Raw genomic sequence first — 25,285 nt, 5'->3', positions numbered from 1 at the left:
TTTTCGTATTGAGATTTTTTTACTGAAGTTTTTCATAATTGAGTATTTTTATTTAAAGAAATTTTAAGCCACAGATGTCAAAAAGCCGGCAACTCTGAGCAAGAATGAACTGACCCTTTAAAACATTGTTCAGCCCAGCTTTGGGAGCAAGGGGAGAGAAACAAACTACAAAATGCAAAAGCTAGCATTTAAAAACCAACAGCAACAATGCAGTAACATTCTATTTTTGTTTTTCTAGATCTGTGGGTGCTAAAGGAGGGGAATCTTTTTTCCAACAAAGCTGGCTGCTGCAGTATTAGAGTCCATGCTATTAAACCTGCATTTTGCTGAGGCTTGGGAGGAATTCTGTTTGAGGGTTTGTAGGAAGTTGGGGGGCAAATTTCATGTTGGTTAATACTGCAGTTAAGCGAAGGGTGTCCTGAAAACCAGGTCTGCACGTTTGGCAAAATCCTGAAGTGATGGTAAAGTAAACACTTCAGACAGGCTACAGGGGAGAGATGCTTTTTAAAAATGCTCCCCCTATTAAAAACAGATATAGTAAAACAAGCACACCGGGTGAGCATGTAGAAGAAGTGGGAATTCTAGCACAGTCTACTGCCTGCTGTGCTAGTTTTCTGCTTGTCAGAAGGTTTTTTAACTTACTTATGTGGCCTTTTAAAGTATCTTTTACCAATGGGAGCCTTAGAAATTTGTATTACATCTCCCAACTTCACTCTGAAGTGGTACCATTCATACTACTCAGATTTAATAAACAGTATGTGTTTGTAGCAGGGTGCGTGTGTGTTATTGGTTTGTTTTCCATTTTATTGTTTATTTTGTGATCTCATTTTGTATTTTTATGTTGTGAACCGCCCTGTGATCCTCGGATGAAGCACAGTATTCAAAATTAATTAATTAGTGTTAGAATTTAATTAGAACTGGTATGTTAGAACTGGGAGACAGCCAGACCCAAAGGTGTATGAGGGCATTAGAATATAGTAAGAATTGTGGTGGACTCAGTGATAAGTCCCTGTTATTAGCTAATGTGAAGACTAATTTAGTCAGACAGGCTTTCTTAGTTCCCGCACAAAACCAGGCAGGAATGTGATCTAGATGTAGAATTATAGTATCTGAAATATACTCGGAGTCAAGTGTGGATTTCATGCTCTTTATTCAGCTCATAGTAGTAAGGAATGAAAGTTCCCCCAAAATATCTGCTTTATATACATTATTTACACAATGGGCCACACGTGATTGGCTAATTCCTGGATTCTCCTGTAGGCCAATCAGGTTGCGGATTCACTTCCACCCGGAGCTGGACTGGGTGGCTCCTGCGGACCAATCATACTGCTGAATTGTTCTAGGACCAATCAGACTGCTGCATTCTGAATCCTATTGTTCTAGGACCAATCAGACTGCTGCATTTTGGATCCTATTGTTCTAGGACCAATCAGACTGCTGCATTTGGATCCTATTCAACTCAGTACATAACACCATTGTAGAATTGTAGAGTTGGAAGCGACCTCGAGTGTCATCTAGTCGAACCCCCTGCAATGCAGGAACATGCCAAAGATATGAGAGGTTGCTTTCGTTCCCCCAATGAGGAGTATAATTTACAGCTTCCTTAGAAAAGACTTTCTCAGAAAAGGCTGGTGTGTGATGTAACCTGCACACCAGTGTGGCTTCAGCGGTTGATGATGCAAATGAATAAATCTCTAAGAACAAAGCTGGGCTGGTTTCCTATCTTCAGGATTTGCAAAGTAGGAGGCACAAAGGTTCGGTCCATGGTCTACGGCTGCAGATGTAAAGATAGGGGAATGCAGATCATGGCACAAAAGTGAATCATAGAATCATCAAGTTGGAAAGGGCCCCAAGGGTCATAAAGTACAGCCCCCTGCAAAGCAGGAATCTCAACACACGGTCTCCCATCCAAGCTGAAACCATACTGGACCCTGCTTAGCTTTAAGCAGTTTTATTGCTGCACCAGTAAGAGGGCCATCTAAGTGAATAAACATCCCCACAGCATCTGTCAGTCAATTTTATACTTTAGTTATAACTGCCTTTTGATGTACATGAGGCATAGGCAAACTCAGCCCTCCAGATGTTTTGGGACTACAGCTCCCTATGCTACAACAGCAGCAAGAATACTCATCGCGAAGTATTGGAAGACACAAAATTACCCACTTTGGAAGAATGGCAGATGAAGGTGATGGACTATATGGAATTGGCGGAAATGACCGGCAGAATCCGAAACCAGGGAGAAGAGTTGGTGGAGGAAGATTGGAAGAAATTTAAAGACTATTTACAGAAATATTATAAAATTAATGAATGTTAGAATGATGTTGGATTGAGGTTATGGAGTTTTTAGTAATAACGGTATAAATATGGAAAAATGGAATGGTATCAGATGAAAACTTAAAGGCATAATATATTAAGACCAAGATAAGGATAGGATAGAGGGAAAGGATTTGCTGAATAAATAAATTGAACTGGAATACAAAGAGGGGAGGTGTGGGGAGGTCTGGGAAGTAAGCAAATGCAGGATATATTATGAAAATGGAATTGTTTTTAATTGGTTTTTTTTTATTACTTTTGTATTTTTGTTTTTCTTTTTTCTTATGTGAAAATCTTAATAAAATATTGTAAATTAAAAAAAGGACTACAGCTCCCATCATCCCTGACCACTGGTCCTGTTAGTTAGGGATGATGGGAGTTGTAGTCCCAAAACATCTGGAGGGTTGAGTTTGCCTATGCCTGATGTACACCATGCTAATGACCAGTTGGTGACATTACAATAGAAAGCATTTTTAAAAGTGTACATATGAGAAGTAATTCATTTTTTTCACTCTGTCCCAGAATGACTGCCATTTTGACCAGGTGACCCAGCATGGCAAATAATGCCGCCTGTCCACTTCTTCTGGAAAACATAGTCCAAATGCTGCTTAAGAACTAAACTGCAAACAATTCCATTTTTCTCTTGCCCTGCACAGCTGACATCTATTTTAAAAACCTGCCGAGGTTTAAAATAGGTAACTGGTTTTGCATACATGGGAAATGTTTACTGAATGTAAATTCGTACTACCCATTTTCCTTGATTAAATCAATATATTCCCACCCACTACACGGCTCTGCCTTCCACTAAAAAAAAAAAAAGTTAACTACACTTGGAATTGGGGTGAGAAAATTAAGCCTATATTTAATGCTGAAGGCCGGACAGCAGAAAAGGTTTCCCCAAAGCACAGTGCAGTTATTTGCATGAAATATAGATTACAGCAAATACACTGTTTTAAAGGGAATTTCTAAAACTTTCAGTTAAGAGATTTTAAAATATTATAAATTTCTTGGAAGGGTTGACATGCAGTTGTTTGTCTTCTGTATTATCCAGAGAAATATTCTGATGAATTGTGACCCCTGGCATTTTGGTTCAATCCGGGGCAAATCCTTTATCCTTATCCCAAGGTCTGATCCCATGCTTCAATGGCAGACAGTGTGATGTAGGGGTTAGCACAGGCACAGGCAAAATCGGCCCTCCAGATGTTTCGGGACTACAGCTCCCATCATCCCTAGCTAACAGGACCAGTGGTCAGGGATGATGGGAACTGTAGTCTCAAAACTACTGGAGGGCTGAGTTTGCCTATGCCTGGGTTAGTGCATTGTACCAGGAAGGTCTGTATTCAAGTGTTCACTGATCCTATGAAGCTCATTGACTGAGCTTGGCCTCAGTCTCCTTTCAACCTAATCTACTTCACAGGGTTGTTGTGATGATGACATGGGAAAACATTGTGCATGCAGCTCTGAGCTCCCTGCAGGAAGGGGCAGAATTCAAGAATGATAGTTAAATAAATAACTGTTCTTTTAGATAAATCTGAAGTCAATGACTCTTAAACTGAAGTATACAGAATGGACCATAGCTTCAGAATAAATTATAATGATGTTTTGTGTGCAAAAGGTTAAATCCCTAGAAATCTCAGGTTAGACTATGTACTGGGCAAAGTGTAAAGCAGTTATGCATGACATGAACACTTCTGTTTTTTAAAGAAAATATCCACTGTTTTTACTGTTATTTATTAGTTGTTTTCTGTACAATCGTCTCAAGGCGATGTGCAATACAAACAGCAAAAAAAGTTAAAGACACACAAGTGGAATCTACACTCATATAAAGAACGCTTTGAGAATGCTTTAAAAAAAAGTTTTGAAACATATATTAAATTTGCCATAGCTCACCATCGCCATCTAGTGTCACATTTGCATATTGCACTAAATGACACACTTAAATCATTTTATTTGCAGCTGTATGGCTGAGTCCACAGAAATACACAGCAGATACATTTAAAACAAAAGCCTATTCATGACAAAAACCTATTTGTCCGGCTCGGGAAGAACAAAGAGATTTTCAGTTGTTTCTGGAAAGTGCAGAAAGAAAGAGCTCAGTTTCTGAGCTGCTAGATCTTTCCAAAGTCCACCCAGGAGAACTATCATATTTATGTGATTTTTTCCTGGGCAGGCCAACCCTAAGATCCATAAGCCAGTGGTGGCAGGGTGGGGGGTATAAATTAAACAGTACATATGTGCATAAACACTGACCTTTACTTGACCACACCTAGAGCCTCCAGCTTGACTGCTAACTAGAGCCACTGTCTGGCATATTCCAGGAATTCCCAGGCAGCCTGTTCTGCTGCCAAGGGAAGACAACAGCCTGTAATATTTATTTATGCATGTTTTATCATGACTAATATCCTCCCCTTTATATAGAAACTGTAGTCAAGGCAGCACCTTTTTTATTCTTAACCCATTTGACAAAACAAACAGCAGATTATTTAAATAGGAGTAGTTAGAAGCACATAACTAAAGAGGCTGCATTTAGCTAAAAGTGTGCTGTGTGTATAAAATAAATTGAGGAAGGGCTATAGCTCTGTAATAGAGTCTAGGTCTTAAATGGAGAAGGACCATAGGTGAGTTCCCAAAATCTCAGTTCAAAGGGTTACATTGCAGGTAATGGGACAGACCTCTGCCTGAGACAAGAACATGCTACCTTGATAAGGAACGAAACGGAAAAATGCATTTTCTCCTAACTATAAAGGCTAGATTTTTTGCTTATTAAACTGTAAATCATCTCAGTCCTATTTGCAGGACTCCTGTGTATTGTGAAGCTGTAAAGGGATTTTGCACATACACAGAGTCGTTAAAATAGGAAATGCTTGCCAATACACTGCACTGTTGGGAAACTGATTAATCATTGCTGCCTATGGTTTTGAAGCATAAGGAGGTGGGAATCTTCCAGTGTTGGGGTGAAAATGCAGCACAGAATGAGTCACTTTGCTGCTACAAATGTCAGAAGCTTTTCAGAAATACTTGGAAAGTCAGGATCAATGTGTTCAAGAGCTCGCTCAGTAATACTGTGACAACAAGCTGACTTGTAAAACAGATTTCTGATTGAATACACTGAACCCCTCGTGGTGTGCGATTCAACACTTGTCCTATAGTTGTGATCCAAAGACAAAACAAGTGATGGGGCCAAGAGGCAGCCATGTTTATTGTCCATGTTTAAAGGGGAAGGGGAAGGAGTAATATTGTCAACAAAACGAGCGTGCAGCTGGTAGAAATCAGGTCCAGCTTGTCACCTACAAGACTCCGTATAAGGCAGCTTCCTATGTTCCCCAATCTGTCGGGAGAACACATCGGCATAGCCCTGTATACTTGCCTACGGTTTCTTTCTCAAAGATTGCTAGGGATTTGGGGTAACTGGCCAAATCCTAATACAGTGGTGCCTCGCAAGACGAAAAGAATCCGTTCCGGGAGTCTTTTCGTCTTGCGGTTTTTTCGTCTTGCGAAGCAAGCCCATTGACGGAGTAGCGCTATTAGCGCTATTGACATTTTAAGGGCTAAAAACGGCTTTTTAAGGGGTGGGGGATTAGCGGTTTTGCTGCTAAAATGCTTTTAGAAGCTTAGCGATTCAGAATAAGGGGTTTTGGAGCAAAAAAAAAAAATTCAAATTTTTTTCGTCATTTTTCGTCTTGCGAAGCAAGCCCATAGGGAAATTCGTCTTGCAAAGCGCCTCTGCAGACGGAAAACCCTTTCGTCTTGCGGGTTTTCCGTCTTGCGAGGCATTCGTCTTGCGGGGCACCGCTGTATTGTCACTTTTGTTTTGATTGCTCCTGCTTCTGCAAACTTTAATGGCAGCTGGACACAAAGAAACTAAATATGCCAAGTTTTATCCAGAACATCTCTTAAAGCCTCGTTGGCTTAGTTTCCGTAGATCTAGCTGTAAGTATAGCAGGTCTCGGATCTGCAAAGGAACGTGCTGGCAATATATACACAGGACTCCAGGTTGCCTGATCACAGTGAGACAGAGGGAATACACCAGTTCTTATAGCATACAGTGGTGGGAACGGGGAATGTCAACTGAATATATGCTGAGTTATGGACAACCTTTTCTTTTTTAAAAAAAGAGGGAATGAAAATGCTTTTTTATTACAAATAACGGAAAAGCACAGCATATAGGCATTCATTTTGAACTGTACAAGTAGAAGTGTTTTTAAAGAAAATGTTTTGAAGTCAGTCAATTTCACCATGCGACATTCTTTATTTAAAACGTAAAACTTTCGACAGCATTTTATTTTTAAAAGGAGGTTTTGCTTGACCAAGAAAAGAAGCTAGGAAACATGGTATTCTAGAGTCGTCTTCCCGTCAGTCAGTGTACACAAGCAGAAGATGCTTTAGCTGCGCTTGAGAGTTTTAAATGCAGTGAATTATATAGATCTATATAAAGGAAATTGGTTGGAGTCTAAGATTAAGAACTGCTGGCAAGGTACCTCCGCAAAGGATGGAGATCTGACAACTTCATGTAAGGTCTTGAGATGATGTCCGCTATCTTCTGCTGGTAAAGCCTTTCCGCTTCCAGGGACAGAGCGTATTGGCGGCGTTCTTCTTCCTTCTCAAGATCACGGGCTTGCTTGTTGTAATCCATCTGAGCATTGAGTTCCTCCTGATACACCTTTGCTTGCTGTGTGCGCCTGCAGATAACGTAATAAAGAGGGATGAGTGTAAACAGAAGCAGCAACTACTTAACACATTTAACACACTCCCTTCCAGGGCATGGTCTGAAAGCACACAGCCTTTCTGCAGGCCATTCTCCCACACCCTGTTCTGTGCAGGACAGGAAGGAGGCTCACTCCACGTTCTCTTTTCCAGCAAACCTTTGAATAAAAGTGCATCTTTGAATAAATGTGCACCTCTGAATAAATAATGTATCCTTTGATGGATGCATTATTGTCCTCCACGTGACACACCTTGCTTTTCTATCCTTTTCATTGCCTATGCACTCCCTTCTCTCCCCCTCCACCTATTGTTATTGTACTCTAATATATAAAGGACCCCTGGACAGTTAAGTCCAGTCAAAGGCAACTATGGGGTTGCAGCGCTCATCTCGCTTTCAGGCCAAGGGAGCCGGTGTTTGTCCGCAGACAGCTTTCCAGGTCATGTGGCCAGCATGACTAAACTGCTTCTGGTGCAATGGGACACCGTGACGGAAACCAGAGCGCATGGAAATGCCGTATACCTTCCCGCCGCAGTGGTAACTATTTATCTACTTGCACTGGTGTGCTTTCGAACTGCTAGGTTGGCAAGAGCTGGGACAGAGCAATGGGAACTCACTCCTTCACCGGGATTCAAACCACCGACCTTCTGATCAGCAAGCCCAATAGGCTCAGTGGTTTAGACCACAGCGCCACCCGCATCCCTACTCTAATATATAGGATTGAATCAAGCTAAGTCATACTCAGAGTAGACCCACTGAAAAAATCAGTGGGCGTGACTAACCTAAATCAACAGATTTAAATAGGTTTACTCCAATTATGACTTGGCTGTATTCAACACACAGTATTGTGGTGTGGCATTTTGGGGAAAATGCTCAATAAAAAGGTTAATTTTTGAGATGCATGGGTTTGTGCTGTGTATGGCTGTTATCCCTATTAGAAAATTTGTTAGGATTCTAAGCATGAGCTGAAAATCATCCTTTATTCTCTGACTTTGTTATTAAAATCTGTCCCACTTTGGAATGTGGAAGGAGCATTCGCCACATGTTCTTTTCTTATTGATGTCCCTGCAAGAAAAAGGGCTTAATTCCCAGTTTTATGGATGGAAAACAGAGGAAAGATAGCGAGACTCTCTAAGAACGCTGAACTCAGGACTTTCTGCACCCAATTGCAGCACTCTCTCTCCTTTTAACCACTGCTACTTAGGAGCTTCCAAGGCTTCAATGTCTCTGGAAAAGATATATGAAAATGTGTTCAATTTGCCTTGCCTGTATAAGTTACAGAACTGAGGCTTTCCCTGCAAATAATTTGGGTGCCACTGCCATAGTTTGCTGGGTTTTTACCACAAAGGTATAATCAGCCCTGCTGATAGGATCAGGAGCAATTACCTTGCGTATTTCTCCTCTTCTAGACGGTTGAATTCTAGAATGGCTGCATTTAACAATTCCCTGTCCCGAATCAGTGCCTCTTGTTCTTGGGCATTTCTCTGCACTGGAAGGCAAAAAATGGAACAAGTAATTGGCCGATGCTGCTGAATTAATTATTACAATGTGTTTAGTCTTTTGGCCGCCTAACACAGGGCAGTATCTGTACAACAAAGCCGGGAAAATAGTTAAAAACAACCATCAACATCAAAACAATCAAATCAATACATAAAACATCAGCTTTCACAGGGTTGGGTGGGAGGGGGTGCTTATCAGTAACCCAGGGCATCACTAACATTGCCTTAGCTGTTAGTTATCTGTTCATGCTAGGCAGGCCTTACTTAGGAGACTATTCCACAGACAGAGGGCCAGGACTGAAAAGGCCCTGTTCCTCTCAGAGGAGGCACGTGGAGACACTTGTAATGGGCAGTTACCGTATTTTTCGCCCTATAGGACGCACTTTTTCCCCTCCAAAAATGAAGGGGAAATGTGTGTGCGTCCTATGGGGCGAATGCAAGCTTTCGCTGAAGCCTGGAGAGCGAGAGGGGTCGGTGCGCACCGATCCCTCTCGCTCTCCAGGCTTCAGTAAGCTATCCGCAAGTCTTGCAAACCTGGCGGGAGGTCCCGCGGGCTGCCAAGGCTTGCGGGCAGCAGCCTGCAGCCCAAAAGCTCGGGGGACAGCGGGGAGGCGCAGCGCCGCCACCCCGCTATTCCTCGACCTGGTCTGGAGGCTGGCGGGGGGGGGCGGAGAAGCAAGCTTGCTTCTCCCCCCTGCCAGCCCACAAGCTGGGGGATAGCGGGGAGGCGGAGCACCGCCACCCCGCTATTCTCCGACCTGATCTGGAGGCTGGCGGGGGTGGTGGAGAAGCAAGCTTGCTTTCCCCCCCGCCAGCCCCACAAGCTCGGGGGATAGCGGGGAGGCGGAGCACCGCCACCCCGCTATTCCCCCACCTGATCTGGAGGCTGGGGGGGGGGGAAGCAGGCTTGCTTCTCCCCCCTGCCAGCCCCACAACCTCGGGGGATAGCGGGGAGGCGGAGCACCGCCACCCCGCTATTCCCCCACCTGATCTGGAGGCTGGCGGGGGGGAGATAAGCAAGCTTGCTTCTCCCCCCTGCCAGCCCACAACCTCGGGGGACAGCAGGACAAGCCGCTGCCCCACGGAGGCTAGAGAGGCTGTCCCTGAAGGCAGAAGAGGGAGACGGAGCACTCCGTCTCCCTCTTCTAGCTTGGGTATGGCTGCGCAAACCTGGGGGGGAAATAAAATTTTTTTCCTTGATTTCTCCCCCCAAAAACTACGTGCGCCCTATGGGCCGGTGCGTCCTATAGGGCGAAAAATACGGTATATTCTTGTCTGGAGTGGGAATTAATCAGGTATTGTGGTCCTGCAACGTATAAGCCCTGCGGGATTTGACATCTTTCCGCAGGGCCTGCAAGGTGGAGCTGTTTCGCCAGGCCTTCTTTTCAGTCTGATTCTTTTCTTTTTGCATGAGGCCTCCTAGCCCGCTCACAGGTACTTTATAAGACCAGTGGTAACAGTTGGCCCTGGAGAATATTAACCACTCTCAATTTTAGCCGTAGACTGCCATCTGTCCAGACTTTAATTTGCTCTGAACTAATTTTAAGATGTATTTTAATTAATTGACTGCCTGTTTTAATGTTCTTATATTCTTTGTATACTGTGTTAGTTTTATGATGTCAGCCGCCCTGAGCCCACCTCCGGCCGGAGAGGGCGGGGTACAAATAAACATTTATTATTATTATTATTATTATTATTATTATTATCATTATCATTATCATTATCATTATTATTATTAGTTCAAACCAGCACCTTAAACTGGGTCTGGAAGAGTGGCCAGTTTAAACTTTCTTAAATGGGTGAGTGGGTGGAGGGGAGAGGGTTACTGGTTTGTAGAAGGCAGGTCTTGTTTTTATTCTGTATTTTGTGCTTTTATATTGTATTTTTATGTTGTGCACTGCCCAGATATCTACGGATGAAGGGCAGAATACAAATTCAACAGATAAATGAAATAAAAATAAATAAATGGCAAAAGCCTTTCCTGATTAGTTCCATCCCTATTCCTGCTGCTGTATTATATCATGAATTTTATTACATGTGCTTACTACTTTGGTTACCTCCCGGCAGGGCTATTGCAATGCACTGTATGCGGGGCTGCCTTAGAAAACAGTCAAAAAGTTACAGCTATTGCAGAATAGCAAAGTGGGATCATGCAACACTGATCCTTAAAGCACTGGACTGGCTGGCTGTGAACTATTGAGCACAAATCAAGGTGCTGGCATTCTGGGCATCCATATTACCTTTAAGAGGATATGGGTATGAGCTGGGCTGATTCAGGGCTGGGAGGGGGAAATCCTTAATAAAATATGGGGTGGGGGCAGGCAATCCTATTTATGGGCTCGACTTTGTGCATTTACGATGGCACTATACAAGTGCAGAACACGGTAGGCATGCAGTTCAACGCCTTGAGAACCTCGGCTTTTGTTTTTGTTATGAAAGCCAAGTGTCCAGGCTATTCGGAGTGTAAAATATAGGCTTCAAAGCACACAGACAATGAACATCTGGCGTCATCTTTGGCCAGGGCGCAGGAAAAGCGGGCAAGGCTTTTGCTTTTGCCAAGGGTGTGGTTTCAGTTCTTTGCACAGCTCCTTATTCCTGATTCATAGAAGCAGAATTCATGATGTGTAGATGTATTAATTTGCATTGTGTATGCAGTCTGCAGAATTCAGGTGCACAATTCTGACCTCGCTTCCTAAAGCTCAGCCTGCACAGAGCCCTGTTTAGTGTTCCTGCTCTACTGGCGCAGGTCTCCTGTTCCAGACCGTGCAAGATAGAAGGTAAATCAGGCCCACGGATAACGTGTCCCCGACATCCTCTTACGTTTCTCCTCCAGTTGAAGTCTCCTCGTGTCCATGACTTCTGTGAGCAAGCGGCCCCTGGCCTCCTTCATGGCCCTCTCCTTCGCGGCTCTCTTTGCCCACATCCGGGCTGTCTCTTCCGCCCGCAGCTTGTCCAGCTCTTTTTCCTGGCGCTGCTCGTCCTCCCTCTGCTGAGCCAGGTAGGCCTTAAACATCTGCTGCTCTTTCAAGAGCTCTTTCTGCAGAAAAGAGACAAGGAGCAAGTTGCAGAAAACAATAAATAAAAAAGGAGTCATGGCAATTAGTCAAGGCTAACTATCCTTAGCCACCCCCAAAAGAAAATGAGGAACATAAAAGGCTGTCTTGAGGCAAGTTGGACCATTGGTCCTTTTACCTCAGTACTGTCTACACTGACTGGCAGCAGCTCTCCAGAGTTTCAGACAGGCAGTTTTTCCTAGCCCTACCTGGAGACTGAAATAAATATTTTGCTTGCTCACTTAATACCAGATCTCAGTGTGACCTAATGAAACTGACTGGCAATAAATTCAGGATAGAAAGTAAGAGGGGGGAAGAAATAAAACCATTGTGGGCTGACATTAGCAATGAAAACATTTCATCACTCCTGACTTTAACGTATGACTTTATCCCTAACATTGTAGAAGTACTGCATAATGCATATAAATGGCCCACAGTTTGCTAATTCTGGAGAAGTCCTTCCCTCACTTGACATTTGGTGTTATCTGAGAACTTTGCCTATTTAGGTGATCTGCCATTACAGCTTTTCTTTTTAGGCAAGCTGTGAACCGCCAAGCGTGATGGAGTCCGGCTGAGTTTCTTTTATTCTCCCTGCTACTAATATGATGCTGCTGGTTCAGATTTCACTATTGGTTGGGCTGTATAATGCAAATGGTTTAGTTTTAAATACTGTTCTCAGCTTTGAGAACTCATGCAGGTCTAAATCAAGATGATAACTCAGCACTGGGAACCTATGGGCTGGATTCAAACTTTGCCAACCATTGGGGGTTGTGGGGGCACATTCCAATGGTGAGCAGAGACAAAAAGTAAATAAATACGCACACTTTGTTTTCCATGCAATTGCTACTTGCACATACCTGTTCCTTTTTTCTCCATTTCCCCAAGTCTTATTTCTGTGTAACGTGAAGTTAATTTCTCTTTACTCTGATTTTTGACCCTTGAGAATCGGATATAAATTCTCAGGACCCACCTTATCTTTGTAATTGTAGGTTGCTTTAAACTGTTTTTAATATCGCATAATGTTGTATTCTACTGTTAATGTTGTAATTGCTCTAACTCGCCCTGGGACCTTAAGCCTGAAGGGTGGGTAATAAATTGTAATGATTGTGGTGGTAATAATGCTTGTATTTTTTTTAAACGGAAATGCATTCACTGGTTGTCTGAAGCTGATTTATTTGAAATAAATCATTTCAAACAGATTATAGCCTCTTCTTTGGTCACCACCTCTTGCTTGTTGGTGGTGCAAATTAAGAACCCCATTTTCAGCTCCTACCTCTGTTCTCCACCCATTGGCACAAGTGCGCGCACACCAGACATGCAGGTAAAAAACTCTCTCTCTAACAAACACATGCAGGCACACACACCAGCATTTCCACCCCCCTCTATTCTAGCATGGGGGTGGAGGTGGCTGGAAAGATCCCCCTGCCTACAGAGAAGGAATAGGGATTTCCTTTCCCAGTCTTTGCACCAAGATCTAAGATAGGAGTAAAAGGCAGCCTTTCTCCCCCGCTCCCATCCCAGCACTTGCTGAGTAGGAATGTTGCCTTTTAATCTATAAGCACCAGTAGATGACTTCTTGCTGCGGCACTTAGTACTAAGGCTGGAGACGTAGGATCTCTCTGCCTGCTCTTCTAAGGGCTGACCTCCAATCACCACACAATGACACTAGGGGACTGGCAGGGAGGCAGGGGTCACTGAGAGGTTGGGCAGGTTGGACTGGGCAGGCCAGATTAGGCCCATGGGCTGGTGGTTCCTCTCCACTGTGATAAATTCTCAAACAAGGCTTGATCCTTTTTTTGTCATGAGCCCAGGGCTTCCTTGGAAGTCAGTTGTGGGCTCCCAAGTGACAAGGTCGGTGTCAGGGGACTGCCATCGGAACAGGGGAGGCAAGCTGAGGGGGAGTTGGGTTACAGGGAACCTCAGAAAATCTTGCGAAGCAGTTCCTCTTCCTGTGGTGGGGAAAGCCACACCTCCAGTGGGGAAGAGAGGAAGGGACCAGAGGATACTGCTGGGAGCCTCAGCACCCCTCCTGGTCCTGCCGGCTAGGAGGGAAGCACGCCTCTTCCGTCGCCCACCCTGTGCAGAGGTGTACAATGCAAAGAAGGAAGGAAAAGGCTGGGAGTGACTAAGCTATTATGTTGGGGGAGGACCCGGAAACAACCACTCCCGGATTCTGCTAGCGACTGAGGCAGACATGAACTTGTGGTACTGCGCTGTAAATAGTCTTGCACCAAAATAAAACCTATAAAAGGCAGGTGGGAGTCCTGACTTACTCACGAGCAACCACCATTGCCACCTGACAGTCGGCAACGGCAAAGAAGCCAGAAACATAGAATCTGCTGCCTTTAGCTCAAAACCTGAATTAAATACTAGCCTTACTTTCCTTCTCTTTTGGCTCTCTGTATCCTCCTGGGATTCTTTCATGATGTGATCCAGGATCTTCATATCTAAAGCCAGCTCCTCTTGCTGCTCTTCGTGGAGACGCCTCCTCTTCTCCTCCATGGAATCCAGCAGCATGTCTCTGCACTCCCTCAGCTTCCGCTGCCGCTCGATCTCGGCCCGCTCGTTCTCCAGTTTCATCAGCTGACGTTCTTCTTCCTACAAGCAGCAGCAAGAGAGACGGTTAACTCGCACCTTCAGCTTTAATGATGCCCAACCAAACAGAGTGGCTAGACTGGGAGAATCGCAACGCTACGAAGATGTAGCAACGGCTGCCGCCTTGGACCCAGCAGATTCATCTTACGCTCTTAAACCAGCTACATTACCATCAGCTTTGCCTCTTCTTCCTTCAGCCGCCTCGCCTCCTCCCGCTGAGCGTCCGCCACAGTTTGCTGAGCTTCAAGGAGGTTTTTCTGGCTGTCAGTCCACCTTGTTCTCTTCCGTTCGTCCTCCGCTGCCCGCTTCTCCTTAGCCAGCCTGTCCTCTTCCCAAAGAGCCGCAAAGTCCGCCTCCTCCCTTGCTCGTTGCTTCTTGAGTTCCTCCTTCAGGGCCAGCTGGGCCAGCCGGTCCTCACAGATCTCCATCAGATGCTTCTTGCTCCACAGTGTCCGTGCGTCCTCACAAGTTACTCTGAGCCATGGGTAAGGAGAGAAAAGGAGGAATGGAAACATGCTTCTGAAGAGGCATTTGGAGACAGTACTGTGCCGTCAGGAACACAGAAAGCTGCCTTATACAGAGTCAGGCCACAGGATCACCCAGTTCAGTACTGTTTACACTAACAGGCAACGGCTGTGCAGGGTGTCAAAGCAAAATTTCTGACCAGTCCTGACTGGGAGATGCTGGGGATTGAACCTGGGACCTTCCGCATGCAAAGCAAGAGGCTCCACCTCTGAGTTGCAGCCCTTTTCAATAATGCTGATTCACATTACAGCTAAAAAATGCATGTGTAGGGACAAAACAAAGGCAAAAATGCTAGCTCTGTTGGTTCATAGCTGTGCGGTAGATGGAAGGCTACATAGCCCCAAGGCTTAGCTAGCGATATTTAGGGATGCCTGATGAATTAAAGTTCTGCAGATTCCAATATGAACTGACCCGATCCACAACAACCAGCCTAATGTAATTATCCTCTGGATTTGGTACTTCTCCAAATTCTGCAAATACAGTTCTCGGCCCAAAGAAATTGCCAAAATGCATAAGTATGTAGTTTTATGGCATGTATTTGAATACTTATTTTATGATCAAATGTGTTTTTGAATATTAAAAATAACAGCGGTGGGACCCCGCTTAAAATGTGGGGCTCGGCAGTTGCCCAGTAATGCCAACCCCTGATGCTGCCCATGCCCCTCCATTTTCTAGGTAATGATGTCCAAGAGGTTTATCTGTTAAGCAACTTCAGCTCTTGACCTGTCAGATTCTGCCAACTTAGCAGAGAGGCACACTCAGGGAGGGGTGCCACCGAAAGCATTTTGCCTAAGGGCCCCAAACCCTGTACCGGACAAGAAGAACTCCCTCACTGACTTTTCTGCACCCAGAAACTCCATGGGTTCTTCTCCATATCGTTTCAAACTAATCATCATATCACATAACGCAGCTGGAGCAGATCTTTGTCAACACTGTGACAAATCTTCCTGCTTTCTGGGGAGGGTGGGGCAGGGGAGTGCTATTAAGCGCCCGCTGCCCATCCAAGTGTAATTTGAAGGTGCAGCCGTTTCGCTGCCTCTGCAAATAACAATTCACTGCTGATCGGCTGGATACACTAAAAAAAGGCATAATAAAGCAACATAAAGGTGACATGATTATTGGCATTGAGAATGGATATATTGTACAAAAAGGAATGCCTCCTGCAAACGAAGGGCACAATCTATCAGAAGTTCTCTCTTTCAAAGGAGCAATAGCAGCACAGGAGCACTACTGAGCCATAGCTGTCAACCTTCCCTTTTTTTGTGGGAAATTCCCTTATTCCAGCGCCGTTTCCCGCTGCTTCCCGCTGCTATCCCGGATTTTTTTTTATTTTTTTTTAGCTGTGTTTCCAAAGAGTCACCTGAGATTTCCAATAATAAAGGGGACAAAAATCTGATCCGAGAAACTGAATGTAGTGGACAACAGAATAGTATATGTTGTAAAGATTCTATAGATCTATTCTCACATACACACACCGCTGAGATCCGACCATTGGAAAAGATAGATAGATAGTTTATTACGGCCATAGGCCCATATTCAATACATCATACAGCAACACAGGTATAACAAGATAAAATTTATTGCAAGATTCTGATCCGAGTAGGTCCCTTTCTGTTGCCAGATTTCTGATAACAGTATTAGCCTATAAAAGGAAAAATGGATTACTCTATGACTATTGATGATTGATTTTGCCCAAATAATATTGATTTATACTGATAATTTGATATTTTAAGCGCTATATTGTTTTTATTTTAATGGAATTTCGAAATTTATGGTCTGAGATGTACTTGATTTTAAAGTAATTTAATTTATTAATTTTGTCTTGTTATGCCTGTGTTGCTGTATGATGTATTGAATATGGGCCTATGGCCGTAATAAACTATCTATCTATCCCGGATTGTTAGATATCCCGTAAACTGTCCCCGGGACAGGTGACGCTGCTGATCCCTTATTTTCGAGGCTGCTGATCCCTTATTTTCAAATCTGAAAGTTGACAGCTTTGTATTGAGCAAGTGTCATGTTGGCAACTGGGGGAGCAGCTGGTAAATAGGCTGGTTTGGGGAACAGGAGAGCAAAAGGGATCTGAGACTTTGGCATGCAGAGTTAGTGCCTGCAACCACTTGATGGTTGTTAAGCGTTTGCCACATCTGGAGAGCCAGAGTCCATGACTCCTGATTGAGAGAGAAACAAGATCTATGGATAGTAGATCACTGGTTTAAACGGTCAAAGAACATCTGGAAGAGATCAGGGAGGAGCAGGGCAATGATAAAGCCTCTGCTGGATGAAAAGTAATCCATCAATACTCTAGATCAAAATTCCCTTAAGAGAAAGGAGAGCACTGCTTGCTTATCCAGAGCCGCAGCTTCTAAGCCACATGAATGTAACAGACATTTCAAAAAGTAGGAGTTAAATCAAAGCGTTAGCCAAGGCAGTTATTCATAATACAAAATAGCTCCATAACTGTTTGATCCGACCAAAATAAGTCACCCAAAGCAGCTTTTACAGCCACCCATACACATCTGCTCTCACAGATGGTTGTTCAACTATTTCACTTTGCTGTCCTAAGCTTCTCTACTGTCAAGAGCTGTGAAATTTTAATGTTGCTTACGAAAGTCAGATGCCAAATTGGTGCCCCTTACCAGCATTTATCCATTTTTATGGGAGCAAGGCAGAATCACGTGTGACTACACTCTCTCCTTTGCAAGAAGTGACAAACGTTATGATAGAATAGAGGGAATGTTATACCTATATGGCCACTTTAGAGCCATCCAAAACATCTTTAATATACATATGTAAATAAATAATAAATGCCTCCAAAGCTCAAATGGCGAGGCAATAAACTACAATTTCTGTACAAGTCTCAGCAGGGGAGAGAGAGGGAAAAAACTGTTGTAAAAAGAAGAGAAGATACAAAAATATTTCCACGTGATATGTTTAAGAGACCCGTAAAACAATATTTCTCTCTTGCCACTCAAACAAACCATGTTCAGAGCTGCAAAAAAAGTATGACTGGCAGCCTCTCATCATTAGGGATGCATAAAACTTTCAGTTTTGATTTCTCTCAGTTTCTCATTTTCCCAGTCTTAAGTTCAGTTTACGCCATTACATCAGTTTGCAAGCTTTTTGAAAGGAAAAAGTCATGAAAATCTGGCCACACCTTTGTCTGCGTTTCTCACAATAGACAGACTTTTGCAAGTGATATCCCCTCATATAATGTATTTTTGTACATTTTCTTCACTAATATATACATTTGTGTTCACACTTCCCCTCTAGCACATGTTTTTATACACATTGTTGGGCTGGAGAACTGCCCAGCAAAATTTGTTGAAGCATGAATTTCAAAGGATAGCCTGCATAAATGTTCAGGAAGTGCAGGTTTGGTATTCAAAATGGTTCATTGGTTTAGGACCAAACAGTGGACTCAGCGCTACTCTGAACACAAAAGCAGGGCTCCGGGCTTTAACTAGTTTTGCTGGAAGATTAATCCAATGGTCTTCGACTGTTGGGTTATGATTTCTCATTCCGCCACACTTAACACTCTAAATCAGGGTTTGCCACCATGATGCTAATACAGTAGTGCTCCTGAGGTCCTCCGTGGAGCCCCCAAAGCAATGGAGCAACCCTACCCATTGCTCCTTGTGGCCATGACAACGTAAGAGTAATTACATGGATCTGAAGGAGGAAGATGAAAGGGGGATGCTCAACCTTGTATATCTCCACCCCCATCATTCTACCTGGACACTGAGGTCTAGCTCCGAGGGCCTTCTGGCGGTTCCTTCACTGCAAGAAGCCAAGTTACAGGAAACCAGGCAGAGGGCCTTCTTGGTAGTGGCGCCCGCCCTGTGGAAAGCCCTCCCACCAGATGTCAAAGAGAACAACAATTACCAAACTTTTAGAAGACATCTGAAGGCAGCCCTGCTTAGAGAAGCTTTTAATGTTTGATGCATTACTGTATTTTAATATTTTGTTGGAAGCCGCCCAGAGTGGCTGGGGAAGCCCAGCCAGATGGGTGGGGTATAAATAATAAATTATTATTATTATTATTATTATTATTATTATTATTATTATTATTATTATTATTTTATCTTATGCATAAAATTTATACGTCAGCCTTAACCCAAGGATCACCAGGGTGGCTTACTTCCTCTTTCAGTTCCATGTGCTTTTCAAGGCTTAAATTGATTTTACTGGCTCTAGCGTTTACCAGATCCCTTGAAAAGGCAGTGTATGTGTATGAATGCACACACACTCTTGTTTTCAGCAGGAATGATCTTGCCCAGATAAAAGGGGGAGGAATGCGACCAAAGGCCATAGTGCCCACAGCGCTCACTGAAAAGTCCAAATGGGCCCACAGGTCTAAAAGGAAACATAAATTCATGGACTGAGAAGTTGCCTGCCCCCTCCCCATTCCTCCTGCCTGGGCTGCCCTGGTTTATGACCAGCTTACCTGAACTGTTGATCCCTTTTTTCCGCCACAAGCTTCCTCCGAGCTTCTTCCCTCTTATCCCTCAGCAATTTTGCTTTTGCTCTCATGTTCACTCGCCTGTCTTCCATAGTCTCTCCCAGCGATTCTATTGCAGCTAGGTAACACTTTTCCTCGGCTTCCAGGAGATCCCGAAGCCTGGGAAGGGTGTATTAAAAATCAAATCACTGTCCACGTGGTTTTTTACAGAACGCGGAAGAAAGAACGCTCTGAATCAGAGGGAAAGAGCGTCCCCATCTCTAGAATTCTATTTAGTATCTATACAAAGGCATTTACAGCAGTCATTAGGAGTTGCCATACTCCTGAACCCAGAGAAGCCTTGCCACAGTAATTCAAGCATTGGTTCCTTCAAGACTGGGTTACTGCAACGTGCTCTGTGTGGGGCTTCCCTTGCACTTGATCCAGAAGCTGAAGTTAGTGCACATTTCTGCAGCTCCATTGCTGACAGGAGTGAGGCCTTGTAAGTGTATAAATTTAATGAGATAAATAAATAGTACTAAAGGCCTCATCTGTCTACCGTGTGGGAGAGAATTCCTTATCGTGTACTCTGCAGACCAGGGTCTTGGTCCCTCCATTTAAAAAACAGGAGCAGAGTTGTGATGTCAAACCAAGTAAGGCTTGCTTCATTAGCTCAATTCCAGGGATGGCCAAAATCTGAATTTAGCGTCTGGAGCTGAGAAGGCGGGCAGGATCTATTCTTTAAGTATCCGTCAGGGAGCACAAAGTTCATTTTGCTCATTCCCATTAAATCCACCCTCAATACCCACCTCTTCAGTGAAAACGTTGGTGTAACCACTTATTTATTTCACAGCAGAGCTTACAGAAAAATGCATTAGTCTTTCCCACTTTGACCTCACAACAACTCTGTGAAGTAGTAAGGCTGAGAGAATAGAACTGATCCAAGATCAGACAAGCACCCTTCATGGCCGAGTCAGTATTTGTGCTTGGACCCTCTGATCTCAGATCATACACATTTAAAGCACACAGTTTCCCCCAAAGAATCATGGGAACTGTAGCTTGTTAAGGGTGCTGGGAATTATAGTTCTGTGAGAGGTAAACTACTGTTCTGAGGATTCTTTCGGGGAAGAAATAGGTACTGAATAGGTACTGAATCCTCCTAAATAGGTACTGAATGTGCTTTAAATGTATGCCCCATTCTCCATAGAAACAAAGAGTAAGTACACATAGGAATACAGGTATCCAATTTATACCAGGCCAGACTATACCAGGGACAGCAGATCTTCTGTTCCTGGCCCTTTTTGAATGCTGGGGATGAACCTGAGACCTTCTGCATGCAGAGCAGGTGCCCTACCGATGAACAAAGACCTTTCACTATTGTGAGACTGTACACTTCTTGTGAGCAAGAGACCTGTTTTACTTGCTGTGGCTTTCTGTAAGGCACATCAACTTAAACAGTAATAAAATGAAACCTTTCATGTTTATTTTGGGTTTCCCCCCCTCCTGAAGGACCAGTTTGGTAGCATTAAAGCAGCAGTGGGAACCCATTTTTTCAGCCTGGGGGCAGAATTCCCATGTGGGCAGCCTGCCAGGGCCCACATGCAGAAGAACCAAGAAGCAAAAGTGAGCAGGAAATGAATGCAAATTTTACCTTTGTATGCCCTCCTCTAATTAAAGGCAGAAACCCAGGATTGAATCACCAGCTTGCTCAACTGGCTTGCTTACCTTTCTTTCCTCTCCTCTTGTCCTGCCAGGTAGGCTTGCATTTCAACATCAACCCTCTTCTGCACGATCCGGTGGAACTGTTTTCGCTCATTCCGATCCTCCCTTTCGATGATCTGGCGGCCAAGGAGATGGGACTTTGCGTACATCGCGGCCGCATGGCGCAGTTTCTCTTGCTCCCTCCAGAGGAGGATTTGCTTCATGGCATCATTCGGTTTGGGAAACTTGGCCCTCTGTAAGAGGAAGTATGTCTTTAGTAACGGGAATTGGATTTAGATTTTACATCAAGCATCAAGGGGACAAAGGGAAGTGGAGCACATTTCCTCTGTATGAAGTGGACGCTGCTTTATAAAGAAAGTTACATATAAAAACATTATTTCATCCAGTGATCTCAGGGTTGCCAGGAACTTCAGCCACCAAATGCCAAGTTAAACAGGAATGCCTTCAAAGTCCTCCTGAAAGTTACTAAAGATGGGGAAGGATGCACCTCACACAAATAAGATGATGACACTGATTATGAGCACTATGTCTATCCCTGGGCTGACTCCAGGGAAGACGTATACAAGGGACTGCAGCCCAGATCTCTGAATGTAAGAAAGTGGTCTGAACCAAGAAGCCGATGTCAGAAAAGAGAAGCTGCTGCTCGGTCCAGTATACCTGAAGGAGCGTCCCCACCCCCATCGTTCTGCCCAGACACTGAGGTCCAGCGCCGAGGGCCTTCTGGCGGTTCCCTCACTGCGAGAAGCCAAGTTACAGGGAACCAGGTAGAGGGCCTTCTCAGTAGTGGCACCCGCCCTGTGGAACGCCCTCCCACCAGATGTCAAAGAGAAAAATAACTACCAGACTTTTAGAAGACATCTGAAGGCAGCCCGGTTTAGGGAAGCATTTAATGTTTAATAGGTTATTATATTTTAGTGTTTTGTTGGAAGCCGCCCAGAGTGGCTGGGGAAACCCAGCTAGATGGGCAGGGTATAAATTAATTATTATTATTATTATTATTATTATTATTATTATTATCCTATTATCATTATTATTAAAAAAAATTAAAGCACCCAAAAGCAGCAAACTCTCAAGGCCACTTTAACCACTTTATACACAGAGAACGAAAAGCCAAATAAACTTATGTATTTATTTATCATGTCACCCTTCATCTGAGGATCACAGGGCAGTTTATGCATAATTTTTAAATACCACTTTGGAAATCCCTGCCTATTGATATTAAGCAGGAGCCTTCACTGCATTCTTTTTGGCGCCTGCTGAAGACCGTTCTTATTCAGATGAGCCTACTCAGGTGTTTAGGGACATGGATATGAGCTTTAATTTGCTCTAGTCTAACTCCATTCTTTGCTTTCAGCTTTCCACATGTTTTGAATTCACGGCTGTAAAAGGAAAAAATAGGTAACAATCTCATTGCTTGTGTGTGTATATATGTATGTGTGTGTGTGTGTGTGTGTGTGTGTATATGTATATATATATATATATATATATACACACACACAGTGGTATCTCTGGTTGCAAACGGGATTTGTTCCGGAGGCCCGTTCGCAACATGAAAAGCCCGCAACCTGAAGCACTGTATCTGTGCAGGTGCGAGGCACGATTTGGCGCTTGTGCGCATGCGCGAAGTGCAATTTAGCGCTTCTACGCATGCGTGAGCGGCGAAACCCAGAAGTAATCCTTTCCAGCACTTCCAGGTCGCCGTGGGACGCAACCTGAAAAAACATAACATGAAGCAAACGTAACATGAGGTATGACACACACACACACACACACACATATATAAATAAATACACACATTCTCTCTCTCCCTATATATAAATATTTGATAAACCGCTTTGATGAAGGGGGTTCACCCCCACCCCACTTCCCACCCAGCCCTTTACATTCAAACGGTGCATAAATCTCATGAAATAAATGATAAATGGAATGAATAAAATAACAACGAACAATACATAAACTAATATCTATTACCCTAACCACATCTCGCGCAGCGGGGCTTACATCCGACAGCGAAGCGTTGCGCTGACGGGGCTCACTGAGGACTAGTTCCTTGTGCCCTTAGACAAACAGCGTTTATTTTTTTTGGGGGGGGGTGATATAACCCTCTCTATATAATATATAAGGAAACCAGTCCCCTCCGCGCTCCCCAATTCCCCCCTCAAAGCTCTACGGACTTACTATGGCGTAGGAAAACGGCTTGGGTCCCCGCACCTCCCTCACCACTCGGCTATAGGGATTCGCCATCCTGCCGCCCTCCATGCCTGAGGCGAAGTAATGCCGCGGCGGACGTTGCCGTGGAAACCGGACGCGGGAACGCGCGGCGTCTACGTCATCACGCCGGCGCCGCTCCGGGCGAAGTTTCGGCGCGTAGATTCCGACTCGTGGCTGCTGCTGCTGCTGCGCATGCGCGTTAAGCGAAGCCGGGCTCCTTGGAATGAATGGATGGCGGATGAATGGAAGGGAAGCGAAGGAACCGGGCTGTTTTGCAGTCTTGTTGTTTAGTCATTTAGTCGTGTCCGACTCTTCGTGACCCCATGAACCAGAGCACGCCAGGCACTTCTGTCTTCCACTGCCTCCCGCAGTTTGGTCAAACTCATGCTGGTAGCTTCAAGAACAGCATCCAACCATCTCATCCTCTGTCGTCCCCTTCTCCTTGTGCCCTCCATCTTTTCCAACATCAGGGTCTTTCCCAGGGAGTCTTCTCTTCTCATGAGGTGGCCAAAGTATTGGAGCCTCAGCTTCAGGATCTGTCCTTCCAGTGAGCACTCAGGGCTGATTTCCTTCAGAATGGATAAGTTTGATCTTCTTGCAGTCCATGGGATTCTCAAGAGTCTCCTCCAGCACCATAATTCAAAAGCATCGATTCTTCGGTGATCAGCCTTCTTTATGGTCCAGCTTTCACTAGGCAAGGCTAACTTATTTGCACACACAGCAAAAACAATTGCGAGCTTCTATTTGTTTGTTTGTTTAAAAAAGGGTGTCTTCTGTAGAAAAGAAAGAAAGAAAAGCAATTGCAATGAAAAAAAATTGGGATGGGGACAATTCCAGTCTATGAATTACTTTGGAAATGGTAAAACCCTTCAACATTTGAAATAAGAATGTCACCAGGCATTTATGACATTTGTTGTTTAGTCGTGTCCGACTCTTCATGACCCCATGTACCAGAGCACGCCAGGCACTCCTGTCTTCCACTGCCTCCCGCAGTACAGTTTAACAAAAGCTATTCCGTATAAAGCTGTGCCCCTCCGGCCCTGAGTGTGAGGCAGCGTATGTGTCAATCACCTTGAACCCAGCAAGCAGGAATAGTTCTGATTTCTTTTAGAAGCATTGCGACTGCTCAAAGTCTTCCATCCATACTATAGCGCTGCTTAAGAAACATCAAGAGTTTAACTTTATAGTCCCCCAAAAATGTTTCCTCCTAAAATTGCTGCTCCAAAACAGGCCACATTTCCGGGGGGGGGGGGGGGGGCGGACCTGTGCCCTAATAAAAAGTTTAACCAGAAAATGAAATAAATAAATAATTGCCTTTCTAAGGGGGTCCTTGCCTCAGAAGGTGGACTGGGACATCGGAAGCAGCGCGGCTTTGGAGGGCTCCGTACCGGTCGGGAATAGACAGAGACCACACCAGGATTTGAGAAAAAGCAAAGTTTACTGAAAGAACAGAGGAAAAAAACAAACTGTTGCAACAGGGTCCCCGCTCACGTAATAAAACGGAGTGAGACCCCAAACAAAAGAGCTGCCTTGACTCTTATACCTTTTGGTTTCCAATACAGATCAATAACAGGGAAGCGACGTGAATGGCATGAAGAGGGGATTAACATAAGGTAAGTAGGATGTTCGTATAGTTAAAGCTCTGGTTTTCCCAGTAGTGATGTATGGAAGTGAGAGCTGGACCATAAAGAAGGCTGATTGCCAGAGAATTGATGCTTTTGAATTATGGTGCTGGAGGAGACTCTTGAGAGTCCCATGGACTGCAAGAAGATCAAACCGATCCATTCTGAAGGAAATCAGCCCTGAGTGCTCACTGGAAGGACAGATCCTGAAGCTGAGTTTCCAATACTTTGGCCACCTCATGAGAAGAGAAGCCTCCTTGGAAAAGACCCTGATGTTTGGAAAGATGGAGGGCACAAGGAGAAGGGGATGACGGAGGACGATATGGTTGGACAGTGTTCTCGAAGCTACCAGCATGAGTTTGACCAAACTGTGGGAGGCAGGGGAAGACAGGAGTGCCTGGCGTGCTCTGGTCCATGGGGTCATGAAGAGTCAGGCACCACTAAATGACTAAACAACAAGTAGGATGTTGTAAGGCCTTTAAGGTAAAGGGACCCCTGACCATTACGGCCCTGACCGACTCTGGGGTTCCAGTGCTCATCTCGTTTTATTGGTCATGGGAGCCGGCGTATAGCTTCCGGCTCATGTGGCCAGCATGACTAAG

At 44.4% G+C, this 25,285-nt stretch overlaps 1 protein-coding gene across 1 annotated transcript; it reads right to left on the bottom strand.

Moving 5' to 3' along the window:
* Positions 1-6,542: 6,542 nt before the first annotated feature.
* Positions 6,543-23,243, bottom strand: CFAP53 (cilia and flagella associated protein 53). Its single transcript, XM_083402986.1, has 8 exons — positions 23,029-23,243; positions 20,854-21,083; positions 19,135-19,308; positions 14,333-14,636; positions 13,947-14,165; positions 11,335-11,551; positions 8,402-8,504; positions 6,543-6,992 (listed from the first exon to the last, which is right to left on the bottom strand). The coding sequence occupies exons 1-8, from the start codon at positions 23,107-23,109 to the stop codon at positions 6,770-6,772; spliced, it is 1,551 nt and encodes a 516-aa protein (XP_083259112.1). The 5' UTR covers positions 23,110-23,243; the 3' UTR covers positions 6,543-6,769.
* Between the last annotated feature and the right edge of the window lie 2,042 nt (positions 23,244-25,285).

This window comes from Podarcis tiliguerta (assembly GCF_965153285.1).
Source record: "Podarcis tiliguerta genome assembly, chromosome: 11".
Lineage (NCBI taxonomy): Eukaryota > Metazoa > Chordata > Lepidosauria > Squamata > Lacertidae > Podarcis > Podarcis tiliguerta.
The sequence above is the reverse complement of the archived record's forward strand: the minus strand, read 5'-3'. Positions and strand labels throughout refer to the sequence as shown.

What these genes read in the sequence shown, in the direction of transcription:
- CFAP53 (XM_083402986.1), bottom strand. Translation starts at nt 23,109, where the DNA reads ATGGAGGGCGGCAGGATGGCGAATCCCTATAGCCGAGTGGTGAGGGAG. An exon ending in AAGAAGAGGCAAAGCTGATG is followed by an intron (nt 14,166 to 14,332) that starts GTAATGTAGCTG and finishes TGCTGCTTGTAG; the next exon opens with GAAGAAGAACGTCAGCTGAT. An exon ending in AGAGCCAAAAGAGAAGGAAA is followed by an intron (nt 11,552 to 13,946) that starts GTAAGGCTAGTA and finishes TCTTTTCTGCAG; the next exon opens with AAAGAGCTCTTGAAAGAGCA.